Source organism: Teleopsis dalmanni, chromosome 1 (genome assembly GCF_002237135.1).
Source record: "Teleopsis dalmanni isolate 2A chromosome 1, ASM223713v2, whole genome shotgun sequence".
NCBI lineage: Eukaryota > Metazoa > Arthropoda > Insecta > Diptera > Diopsidae > Teleopsis > Teleopsis dalmanni.
Window position 1 is genome coordinate 173,310,447 of NC_051846.1, and position 12,768 is coordinate 173,323,214.

The 12,768-nt window shown below is 32.3% G+C and overlaps 2 protein-coding genes across 2 annotated transcripts in view; both read left to right on the top strand.

Moving 5' to 3' along the window:
• The first annotated feature begins 2,403 nt into the window (after nt 1-2,403).
• Nucleotides 2,404-3,804, top strand: LOC119670214 (short/branched chain specific acyl-CoA dehydrogenase, mitochondrial-like). Its single transcript, XM_038080386.1, has one exon. It carries the CDS (start codon nt 2,518-2,520, stop codon nt 3,757-3,759), a length of 1,242 nt encoding a protein of 413 aa, XP_037936314.1. The 5' UTR covers nt 2,404-2,517; the 3' UTR covers nt 3,760-3,804.
• Nucleotides 3,805-5,231: 1,427 nt separating this feature from the next.
• The window catches only part of LOC119666739, a 36,633-nt gene continuing 29,096 nt past the window's right edge, over nt 5,232-12,768 (top strand). The window contains exons 1-4 of the mRNA XM_038076022.1: nt 5,232-5,868; nt 5,946-6,222; nt 6,327-6,608; nt 6,837-7,374. Coding sequence (XP_037931950.1) covers nt 5,232-5,868; nt 5,946-6,222; nt 6,327-6,608; nt 6,837-7,374 — 1,734 coding nt within the window. The remainder of the gene's footprint in view (nt 5,869-5,945; nt 6,223-6,326; nt 6,609-6,836; nt 7,375-12,768) is intronic.

The window sequence follows — 12,768 nt, forward strand, 5'->3', positions numbered from 1 at the left end:
TCATAATACTTAACTTAGTTTAAACAATCTAAAGACTATAACAATATAAAATCATATCTATACAATAATGTATAGTACAAATTTATAATTTATATAATATTTTTAACAAAATTTATAATTAATAAAAAAGAATATATTTATATGTATGCCACTTAATTTTGTTTGGTATAAAAATTGAAATGAAAAAATAATTGTATTAAGAAATACGGGAAATATATTAAAAATTATATAAATTTATAGTGTAAAATTCTGGCTTCATCAATAAATTATTTTCCAATATATATTTGTTTTTGCATTTTTTATATACTATAAATACTTGGCATTTTTTAAAAGAATTTTAATGCAATTCGTAGCTAAAGAATATTTTAAGGACCTCAAAGAATCCTCTATATTGGATTACAGAGTGAAAAGTATTTCATAAAATAAATAAACAAAAGATCAGCTATTTTATTTCGACGCAGACTCATCAAATGCTCATATTAATTATTGCTTTCCTGAAAACTACACGTGGTTTATGATCGTTTGAGATCATTTTTTTGTCACTGATTTGTCAAACAGTACTCGTACTTTGGCATCAATTTTGCTTTCGAAAAAGTGGTCATCCTACATATCAAGACCAAGATATGTAGGTGCTCCCACACTATAGGTAGTTCCGACCAAAATGGCACTAAAAATGATTCGAAAAATTATTAAAAATTTTTAGTGCTGCGTTGACTGAGAAGAAGACTGTTTTTAATAAACAAGAATTAAAGGAATAATAATAAACACTTATATTGTTTCTTTTCCTGCGACTCAAATTCCACGGTATTTGGAGCAGATTTTGGGTTAGTCTCTGAAAAGACTAGTGTTCTCTTATTTTTATGAACTTGACTGCCATCCTTAAGATATATAACACTTTTATAATATACATACATATTTTTCTAAATAACATTTTACCAAATAATTTGTACTAAATCTCATTATTAAATTGATTAAATTGATTAATAAATTGAATTTTTGGCTGACTAATTTCATATTATATAAAGCTGATATAAAAAAAACCTCGTTAGTGATATATATCAGATATCAGTATATATCTGATATCCTACATAGATAGAAAATCACTCAACAAATACTTAGGATATATTAGTTTCAAAAACATCTTGTAATAATACAGACTGTGAACATAAAACGAGTCGTAAGATAATGCAAACCATTAGAAGACAACAGCAAAATTATGAAGAATAAATTTAATTAATAAAAAATGGAAAATCATTTAAATTATTGTCAGAATCATAAAATATATCAATGACAAAAAAAATAAACAAAATTTTTACAGAAAAAATTAATATGAAAAACATAAACGAAATTTGAAAGTCGTCGGTCTGTCTGCTCTCATGGATGTCCTCCTCAATGGGCAAAGCAGCATATGCTTTAAACTATAATAAAAACAAATTCATTGTACATTTCATATTTGACTTTCTTATCAATTTTGTTTGTATTTTTCCGGATTTCATTAGCATCTCTTAATGGCAACCCTGCTGTATATACGAATAAGTACAATGTATATAATATATCCCATTGAAAAAAAATATGAAAAATAACTGCAAATACAATTCACACAAAAATGATTGAAAATCTACTTTATTATAGTTTACACGCTGATTATAGATACATTTTTGATTATTTACAGCACGTTTTTACTTAAATTGTTGTTGCAAGAACTCTTGTATTCTATGGTTTTTAAAGTTACTTGTAACGTGAGTCAATATAATTCAGAGCACAGCTGAATTTCAATAGCAAAGAGTAGAGGATGATTTTGTTTACTTCCAGATAAATGCAAAATTAGTAAAAAATAATTTCACTTTACAACAAAAGAACATTTTTATAAAGATAGAATAACGCCTTAGTTTTTCAAATTTTATTCATTTTGTAAGTAATCCTTTTGCAGGTACATTTAGAAATAGTCTTCATAGGTTTAAACAATTGACAAAGAAATATTTTTGACGTCATATGAAAAATGAACACACTTCATAGCTACCTGATCCTGGCAAGTATAACCAGGCACGCAATATATACAATGAATTCATAAATGCAAAGACTCTAAAAATAAGGTCATAAGGTCAAAAATATTGCATGCAAATTGGTTTGAGTGGTTGTATTATATCAAAGAACAAAAGTAATTATATCAGCATTTGTCATTGAATTGATTATCAGAATTTCACAAACAATAACAAAATAGGTGCAGAATAACAGACTGGACTCAAGCAAAAATACAGTATAAAAGCACGCTCACTATTGAAATAAAGCATCAGTAGACGAAGCAATCTGCACGAAGGCACATATAGCAAATAACAAAATTTGTAAATTACATATATAAAAATATATATAAAATTATATATATAAATATATAATCGTGTGGAGTCGACAGTGGCTGTGTGCAAATTGGAGCTTTGAGGCAGAAAATATTTGCTATTTGATATTTTGAATTGTTTTTTTTTTTTGTATTTTTATTAATTAATTAAAAAGGAGAAGAAGATGAATTGCTTAAAAAAACTGCCCATGCGTTTGATCGCCAACGCCGTACAACGTCAGCAACAATGTATGTCCACTGGCGCTGGTTCCATGCCTCCACTAACCTTCTTGACTGACGATGAGAAGATGATGAAGGAAACCGTTGCTAAATTGGCTCAGGAACAAATTGCTCCATTGGTTAAGAAAATGGATGAAGAACACAAATTTGATCCATCCGTTGTAAAAGCAGTGTTTGAAAACGGTTTGATGGGTATTGAAATCGATTCCGAATTGGGTGGAAGTGGATGCAATTTCCTGACAACAATTTTGACTGTTGAAGAATTATCTAAAGTTGATCCTGCCGTTGCTGCTTTCGTAGATATTCACAATACATTGGTCAACTCTTTAATGATCAAAGTTGCCAGTAAAGCACAAAAGGAGAAATATTTACCAAAATTAGCTCAAGAATATGCTGGAAGTTTTGCTTTAACTGAACCTGGTGCAGGTTCTGATGCTTTTTCATTGAAGACTGTTGCCAAAAAAGATGGTGATCACTATGTGATAAATGGTACCAAAATGTGGATCTCCAATTCAGATATAGCTGGAGTATTCTTAGTATTTGCCAATGCCAAACCTGAAGCTGGCTATCGCGGTATTACAACATTCATTGTTGATCGTAACACACCCGGTTTGGTAGTCAATAAACCAGAAGACAAATTGGGCATTCGTGCCTCTGGCACTTGTATGATCAATTTCGATAATGTGCGTATACCTGCAGAAAATCTTTTGGGAGAATTCGGTTATGGCTACAAATACGCAGCGGGTTTCCTTAATGAAGGCCGCATTGGTATTAGCGCTCAGATGCTTGGATTGGCACAAGGTTGTTTCGATGCCACGATACCATATCTGTTGGAACGTAAACAATTTGGTTCAGAAATCTTTAATTTCCAATCAATGCAACATCAAATCGCCACTGTTGCCACTGAAATTGAAGCTGCTCGCTTATTAACATATAACGCAGCTCGTTTAGTTGAAGCAGGTGCACCTTTCCATAAAGAAGCAGCCATGGCTAAATATTATGCTTCAGAAGTAGCACAACGTGCTACAATCAAATGTATTGACTGGATGGGAGGTGTTGGTTTCACACGCGATTTCCCACAAGAGAAATTCTACCGTGATGTTAAGATTGGCGCCATCTATGAAGGTACCACCAACATGCAATTGAGCACAATCGCTAAGCAAATCAAGAAAGATTATTCATCATAAGTGCTGGAAAATATCTGACAACTGAGCGAGTATTGTCGGTTTTGTACATAAAAAGCAAAATAATTTTAAAAGTTCTTCATAGTTTTGTATATCGTAATGTTGTATAATTAAGTATAATTTAAGTATAGTTGTATAATTACAACTCTGTAATTATTAGTTGTAATACATATTGAATAAATAGGAAGTCAGTCGAAGTCAGGCTGTCATAAGGTAAAGACCTATTGTTTTACTTAGATATATAAACTCAGTTGGTTATATAAAATATAACATGGTGTCAGGTGATGAAAAAGAAATAGAAAAAGAAATTAAACATAATAAAATGAGTGGAAATAGTCAAATTTTTATTACAACGCTACCGCCGTTAAATATAAGGTCAACTAATCTGGCTCAAGAATGGAAAAGTTAGAGCAAGCAGTTCCATATTTTTATGTTTGCAACGAATTTAGAAGAACAACAAGAACGTCGCAAAGTTGCACTTTTACTGCACCGCTTGGGGGCAGATTGTATTGACATATTTAATTCATTTAACATGGATATAGAAGAAGTAAAATTAGAAAATGTGTTAAAAAAGTTCAGTGAATACTTTATTCCAAAAGCTAACGTGGCTATGGAACGGTACAAATTCTTTACGCGCCAACAGAACTCAGAAGAAACTATAAGCATTGAGTAAGAATAATATTTTTACTCAATGCTATAGGCGAATACGCAACAGCGCTACAAAACTTGAGCACTACATGTGAGTTTAAAGATCTGCGTGAAGATTTGGTAAGAGATATATTTATTTGTGGCTTATCCCTCAACTTTAAACATATCAAAGAACGTCTTTTGAGTGAAGGTGATATTAAATGGGGTAAAGCGTTGGAAATAGCAAAAAATATTGAAATTGCACGACAAAATGCAACAACAATACTGAAAACAGTAAATAAAACGTGGTTGCTGGGCTAAAAAAACAACGGATTGCAAGACCCCTTTCGGTACAACAAAAACATAGTAAAAAAGAGTGTAAAAAGTGTGGCCAATTACATAAATTCAAATGTCCGGCCGATGGAGTGATTTGCCATATATGTAAAAAGCCAAATCATTATGCAAAAATGTGCTTTAGTCGTTCATCAGTGCAGCAGCAGCAGCAGCAGCAGCAGCAACAACAACAGTACCGTAAAAGCCGATATATAAAAAACGTGTCTGAAGAAACAAAATTATTTGATGACGATTTATTTGTTGGAACAATAATATAGCAGTTGAGTTAAATCTAATTAAAATAGTAAACGCAGTAAGTTGTAATAATAAAGTAGAAATAAACAATTGTAACGAATTAGACATCTTTGGTAAATATTCAGACGTGTTCAATGGTCTTGGTCAGCTCAAAAATAAGTGTAAATTGGAAATCAGAGACAATAGTACACCAGTTGTTGATGTACAACATAGAGTGCCCTTTAGTCTACTTGAACCACTTAAAAAAGAGTTACAAAGTTATGAAGGAATTAGAAGTTATAACTGAAGTTACTGAACCAACTGAGTGGGTAAGTTCAATAGTGATAGTTACTAAGCAAAATGGCAATATCCGTTTATGCTTAGATCCTCGTAATTTAAATAAAGCTATTGTGAGGCCAAGATTTTCATTTCCTAATTTAGATGAGTGTAGATCGCAGATGGCTGGTTCAAAAGTTTTCAGTTCTCTGGACGCAAGTTCAGGATTCTGGATGGTGCCCTTGGATGAAAATTCTTCAAAGTTGTGTACTTTCAACACTCCTTTTGGTCGATTTAGATTTTCACGTCTACCATTTGGTATCAACGCAGCACCAGAAATATTCCATGGAGAAATGGTTCGTCTTTTTGGTGATATGAAAGGAGTTATAATTTATTTAGATGATTTCCTTATTTATGCGAAATCAATAAAAGAGCATAATGATATTTTGTATAAGGTCTTGAAGAGAGCAACAGAAGTAGGTCTTCGTTTCAACAAAAGTAAATCAAAACTTTTTCAAACTAATATAAAATTCATTGGACATATTTTCAATGAAGATGGTATTAAACCAGACACTGATAAAATAAGAGCAATTACGGAATTTCCTACACCCGCTAATAGCGAAGATGTCCAACGTTTTCTAGGTATGATTAATTATTTAGGTTCATTTATTCAGAATTTGTCAACAAAAAACTTCACCTTAGAAATTTATTAAAAAAAGATGTTATTTGGGACTGGGGTAAAGCTCAAGAGGAAACATTTAATAATTTAAAAAAAGAAATCACAAAAGCTCCAGTTTTAACATATTTTGATGTTACTAAACAGTTGACTCTGTTAGCAGACGCATCAAAGGTAGCTATGGGGGCTGTAATTATGCATGAAAGAAATCCAATTGCTTATGCATCTACGTCTTTAACGGAGTGCCAGATAAATTATGCGCAAATAGAAAAGGAATTATTTGCTATTCTTTTTGGTTGCACTCGATTTCATCAATATGTGTACGGTCACAATATTATTGTAGAAACCGACCTAAACCATTAGTATCTCTCTTTAATAAACCTCTACATCAAATACCTTCAAGACTGCAAAGATTTATGCTTAGATTACTGGCATATGATTTAACAGTAATTTATAAACCAGGAAAACATTTATATGTCGCTGATGCATTATCTCGCGCACCTTTAAAGTCTGAATCATTTACAGATATTGATAAAGATATAGACTTTCATTGTCATTCAATAGCTTCTCAAATTGCTTTACCGAGAGATGATATTGAAGTTTTAAAACAGTTCATAAAAAACGATGAGACATGTCAAAAACTTTTAAAATGCTTAAAGGAAGGCTGGCCCGCATCAAAGAAATTGTGTGACTTAGATATTAGCCCGTATTTTAGTATCAAAGATAGTATTCATGAAATTGAAGGACTATTACTAAAAAATAATAGAGTAATTATTCCAAAAAATTATAGAACAAAAATGTTATCTCGATTACATGAAGGTCACTTAGGGATTCAAAGATGTCAAAGTTTGGCAAGAGAATCAATTTTTTAGCCAAATATTAATAATGATATTTATAATTTAGTATCTAGTTGCGAAATTTGTATAAAATTCAGGAACTCTAATCCCAAAGAAGACTTGCTAAGTCACGAAGTAATTTCAATTCCTTGGTTCAAAGTAGGTATAGACCTTTTCGAATTTAACAAAAGAACTTACTTACTAGTAGTAGATTATTTTTCCACATATATTGAGATTGAATGGTTAAACTCGGGTTCTTCAAATTTAGCAGTTGTAACAAAATTGAAAAGCACATTTTCACGTCATAGAATACCAATGTATTTAATATCAGACAATGGCCCGCCATTTAATTCTCTCGATTTCAAAAATTTTTGTGTTGACTGGGGTATGGATCATATCACGTCGAGTCCATATTTACCAAGGTCAAATGGTCTTGCTGAAAGATCAGTACAAACTATTAAAAAGTTACTTAATAAATGTCTAGAAACGGGAGCAGATTACTATACAGCTTTGCTTCAGTATCGTGCGTACCCTAAAAGTAATTTTGCTAATCCAGCTGAACTTTTAATGGCTAGAAAACTCAGAACGAAATTACCATCATTGTCTAGTAATTTAAAGTCTAAATTGCCCAACAAAGTAAAAGAAAATAATACTTATTCAAAAACAAATCAAAATTCGTCACAAAATAATATAAGAGCCTCAAAAACTCTAAAGCCTGTAGAGATAGGAGAAAAAGTATATTTTAAAAAAAATTCTAGGTCAGTATGGATTCCAGGAAGACTAGTAGAAAGTTGTAAACAGCCTAGATCATTTTTAGTTGAAGATTTAAGTGGAGTAGAGTATAGAAGAAATAGGCAACATATCACATTTAATTCGGAATCACATTTAATTCGTAATGTACTAAGTGAAACGGCATTGAGGCAATTACGAGCTGGATATGATTTGGAGTGAATTTAAACGGACAATGGCTAATAATATGCAAATAATGCTTAATCTAATTAATTATAAATTATTTTTACTAAAACACAAGTGTGATTTAATATAAAATATGTTATATCTAATATACTCGTATTAATTTTATATATTTTGAAATATAAATTATGAGTACAAAGAAAAAACATAAAGTCGGTAGGTTTTTCCTTTAATCCAGTTACATGAACTTCAGATTTTTAGGAGTAGGAAACGTTAGTCAATTATTATAATTCCACAAGAAATAAACAAAATAGTTGCAGAATAAGAGACCCGAAAGAAGAGGAACGTTACGTTCAGCAGATGTTGGTCGAACATCCAATTATTGTCGAACGTCGTGTACTAACCACCAACACCACCTCAGGTTCAGAAGAACCACTTAGTCGTGAGGAACAGTTGCGACCTGCGACCTCAGCGTGCTGAATCTTGCCGGCGATCACGCATTAATAATAAAATCAATAAAGCAAAGATTTAGTATCGGCATAAATATATTTCGGAGAAATATTCAAAAAATGTACAAATGTTGGAACACCTCCGGAACATCATTAGCCTAGCGGAATCACATTTAATTCGTAATGTACTAAGTGAAACGGCATTGAGGCAATTACGAGCTGGATATGATTTGGAATGAATTTAAACGGACAATGGCTAATAATATGCAAATAATGCTTAATCTAATTAATTATAAATTATTTTTACTAAAACACAAGTGTGATTTAATATAAAATATATTATATCTGATATACTCGTATTCATTTTATATATTTTGAAATATAAATTATGAGTACAAAGAAAAAACATAAAGTCGGTAGGTTTTTCCTTTAATCCAGTTACATGAACTTCAGATTTTTAGGAGTAGGAAACGTTAGTCAATTATTATAATTCCACAAGAAATAAACAAAATAGTTGCAGAATAAGAGACCCGAAAGAAGAGGAACGTTACGTTCAGCAGATGTTGGTCGAAAATCCAATTATTGTCGAACGTCGTGGACTAACCACCAACACCACCTCAGGTTCAGAAGAACTACTTAGTCGTGAGGAACAGTTGCGACCTGCGACCTCAGCGTGCTGAATCTTGCCGGCGATCACGCATTCATAATAAAATCAATAAAGCAAAGATTAAGAATCGGCATAAATATATTTCGGAGAAATATTCAAAAAATGTACAAATGTTGGAACACCTCCGGAACATCATTAGCCTAGCGGAATCACATTTAATTCGTAATGTACTAAGTGAAACGGCATTGAGACAATTACGAGCTGGATATGATTTGGAGTGAATTTAAACGGACAATGGCTAATAATATGCAAATAATGCTTAATCTAATTAATTATAAATTATTTTTACTAAAACACAAGTGTGATTTAATATAAAATATATTATATCTAATATACTCGTATTCACGTTACGTTCAGCAGATGTTGGTCGAAAATCCAATTATTGTCGAACGTCGTGGACTAACCACCAACACCACCTCAGGTTCAGAAGATCCACTTAGTCGTGAGGAACAGTTGCGACCTGCGACCTCAGCGTGCTGAATCTTGCCGGTGATCACGCATTAATAATAAAATCAATAAAGCAAAGATTTAGTATCGGCATAAATATATTTCGGAGAAATATTCAAAAAATGTACAAATGTTGGAACACCTCCGGAACATCATTAGCCTAGCGGAATCACATTTAATTCATAATGTACTAAGTGAAACGGCATTGAGGCAATTACGAGCTGGATATGATTTGGAGTGAATTTAAACGGACAATGGCTAATAATATGCAAATAATGCTTAATCTAATTAATTAAAAATTATTTTTACTAAAACACAAGTGTGATTTAATATAAAATATATTATATCTAATATACTCGTATTCATTTTATATATTTTGAAATATAAATTATGAGTACAAAGAAAAACCATAAAGTCGGTAGGTTTTTTCTTTAATCCAGTTACATGAACTTCAGATTTTTAGGAGTAGGAAACGTTAGTCAATTTTTATAATTCCACAAGAAATAAACAAAATAGTTGCAGAATAAGAGACCCGAAAGAAGAGGAACGTTACGTTCAGCAGATGTTGATCGAAAATCCAATTATTGTCGAACGACGTGTACTAACCACCAACGCCACCTCAGGTTCAGAAGAACCACTTAGTCGTGAGGAACAATTGCGACCTGCGACCTCAGCGTGCTGAATCTTGCCGGCGATCACGCATTAATAATAAAATCAATAAAGCAAAGATTTAGTATCGGCATAAATATATTTCGGAGAAATATTCAAAAAATGTACAAATGTTGGAACACCTCCGGAACATCATTAGCCTAACGGAATCACATTTAATTCGTAATGTACTAAGTGAAGCGGCATTGAGGCAATTACGAGCTGGATATGATTTGGAGTGAATTTAAACGGACAATGGCTAATAATATGCAAATAATGCTTAATCTAATTAATTATAAATTATTTTTACTAAAACACAAGTGTGATTTAATATAAAATATATTATATCTAATATACTCGTATTCATTTTATATATTTTGAAATATAAATTATGAAATAAACAAAATAGTTGCAGAATAAGAGACCCGAAAGAAGAGGAACGTTACGTTCAGCAGATGTTGGTCGAAAATCCAATTATTGTCGAACGTCGTGGACTAACCACCAACACCACCTCAGTTTCAGAAGAACCACTTAGTCGTGAGGAACAGTTGCGACCTGCGACCTCAGCGTGCTGAATCTTGCCGGCGATCACGCATTAATAATAAAATCAATAAAGCAAAGATTTAGTATCGGCATAAATATATTTCGGAGAAATATTCAAAAAATGTACAAATGTTGGAACACCTCCGGAACATCATTAGCCTAGCGGAATCACATTTAATTCGTAATGTACTAAGTGAAACGGCATAGAGGCAATTACGAGCTGGATATGATTTGGAATGAATTTAAACGGACAATGGCTAATAATATGCAAATAATGCTTAAGCTAATTAATTATAAATTATTTTTACTAAAACACAAGTGTGATTTAATATAAAATATATTATATCTAATATACTCGTATTAATTTTATATATTTTGAAATATAAATTATGAGTACAAAGAAAAAACATAAAGTCGGTAGGTTTTTCCTTTAATCCAGTTACATGAACTTCAGATTTTTAGGAGTAGGAAACGTTAGTCAATTATTATAATTCCACAAGAAATAAACAAAATAGTTGCAGAATAAGAGACCCGAAAGAAGAGGAACGTTACGTTCAGCAGATGTTGGTCGAAAATCCAATTATTGTCGAACGACGTGGACTAACCACCAACACCACCTCAGGTTCAGAAGAACCACTTAGTCGTGAGGAACAGTTGCGACCTGCGACCTCAGCGTGCTGAATCTTGCCGGCGATCACGCATTAATAATAAAATCAATAAAGCAAAGATTTAGTATCGGCATAAATATATTTCGGAGAAATATTCAAAAAATGTACAAATGTTGGAACACCTCCGGAACATCATTAGCCTAGCGGAATCACATTTAATTCGTAACGTACTAAGTGAAACGGCATAGAGACAATTACGAGCTGGATATGATTTGGAATGAATTTAAACGGACAATGGCTAATAATATGCAAATAATGCTTAATCTAATTAATTATAAATTATTTTTACTAAAACACAAGTGTGATTTAATATAAAATATATAATATCTGATATACTCGTATTAATTTTATATATTTTGAAATATAAATTATGAGTACAAAGAAAAAACATAAAGTCGGTAGGTTTTTCCTTTAATCCAGTTACATGAACTTCAGATTTTTAGGAGTAGGAAACGTTAGTCAATTATTATAATTCCACAAGAAATAAACAAAATAGTTGCAGAATAAGAGACCCGAAAGAAGAGGAACGTTACGTTCAGCAGATGTTGGTCGAAAATCCAATTATTGTCGAACGTCGTGGACTAACCACCAACGCCACCTCAGGTTCAGAAGAACCACTTAGTCGTGAGAAACAGTTGCGACCTGCGACCTCAGCGTGCTGAATCTTGCCGGCGATCACGCATTCATAATAAAATCAATAAAGCAAAGATTTAGTATCGGCATAAATATATTTCGGAGAAATATTCAAAAAATGTACAAATGTTGGAACACCTCCGGTACATCATTAGCCTAGCGGAATCACATTTAATTCGGTAATGTACTAAGTGAAAGGCATTGGAGCAATTACGAGGCTGGATATAGATCTCTGGAGTGAATTTAAACGGACAATGGCTTAATATATGCAAATATATCTTAATCTAACTTAATTATAATTAATTTTTACTAAAACACAAGTGTGGATCTAAATAAAATTATTATAATTCTAATATATCGCTATTCACACGTTACGGTATCAGCAGTTTAGATACGAAAATCCAATTATTGTCGAACGTCGTGGACTAACCACCAACGTCACCTCAGGTTCAGAAGAACCACTTAGTCGTGAGAAACAGTTGCGACCTGCGACCTCAGCGTGCTGAATCTTGCCGGCGATCACGCATTCATAATAAAATCAATAAAGCAAAGATTTAGTATCGGCATAAATATATTTCGGAGAAATATTCAAAAAATGTACAAATGTTGGAACACCTCCGGAACATCATTAGCCTAGCGGAATCACATTTAATTCGTAATGTACTAAGTGAAACGGCATTGAGGCAATTACGAGCTGGATATGTTTTGGAATGAATTTAAACGGACTATGGCTAATAATTGGCAAATAATGCTTAATCTACTTAATTATAAATTATTTTTACTAAAACACAAGTGTGATTTAATATAAAATATATTATATCTAATATACTCGTATTCATTTTATATATTTTGAAATATAAATTATGAAATAAACAAAATAGTTGCAGAATAAGAGACCCGAAAGAAGAGGAACGTTATGTTCAGCAGATGTTGGTCGAAAATCCAATTATTGTCGAACGTCGTGGACTAACCACCAACACCACCTCAGGTTCAGAAGAACTACTTAGTCGTGAGGAAGAGTTGTGACCTGCGACCTCAGCGTGCTGAATCTTGCCGGCGATCA

Excerpts from the sequence above, each read along its gene's own strand:
- LOC119670214 (XM_038080386.1), top strand. The coding sequence starts at position 2,518 with ATGAATTGCTTAAAAAAACTGCCCATGCGTTTGATCGCCAACGCCGTA.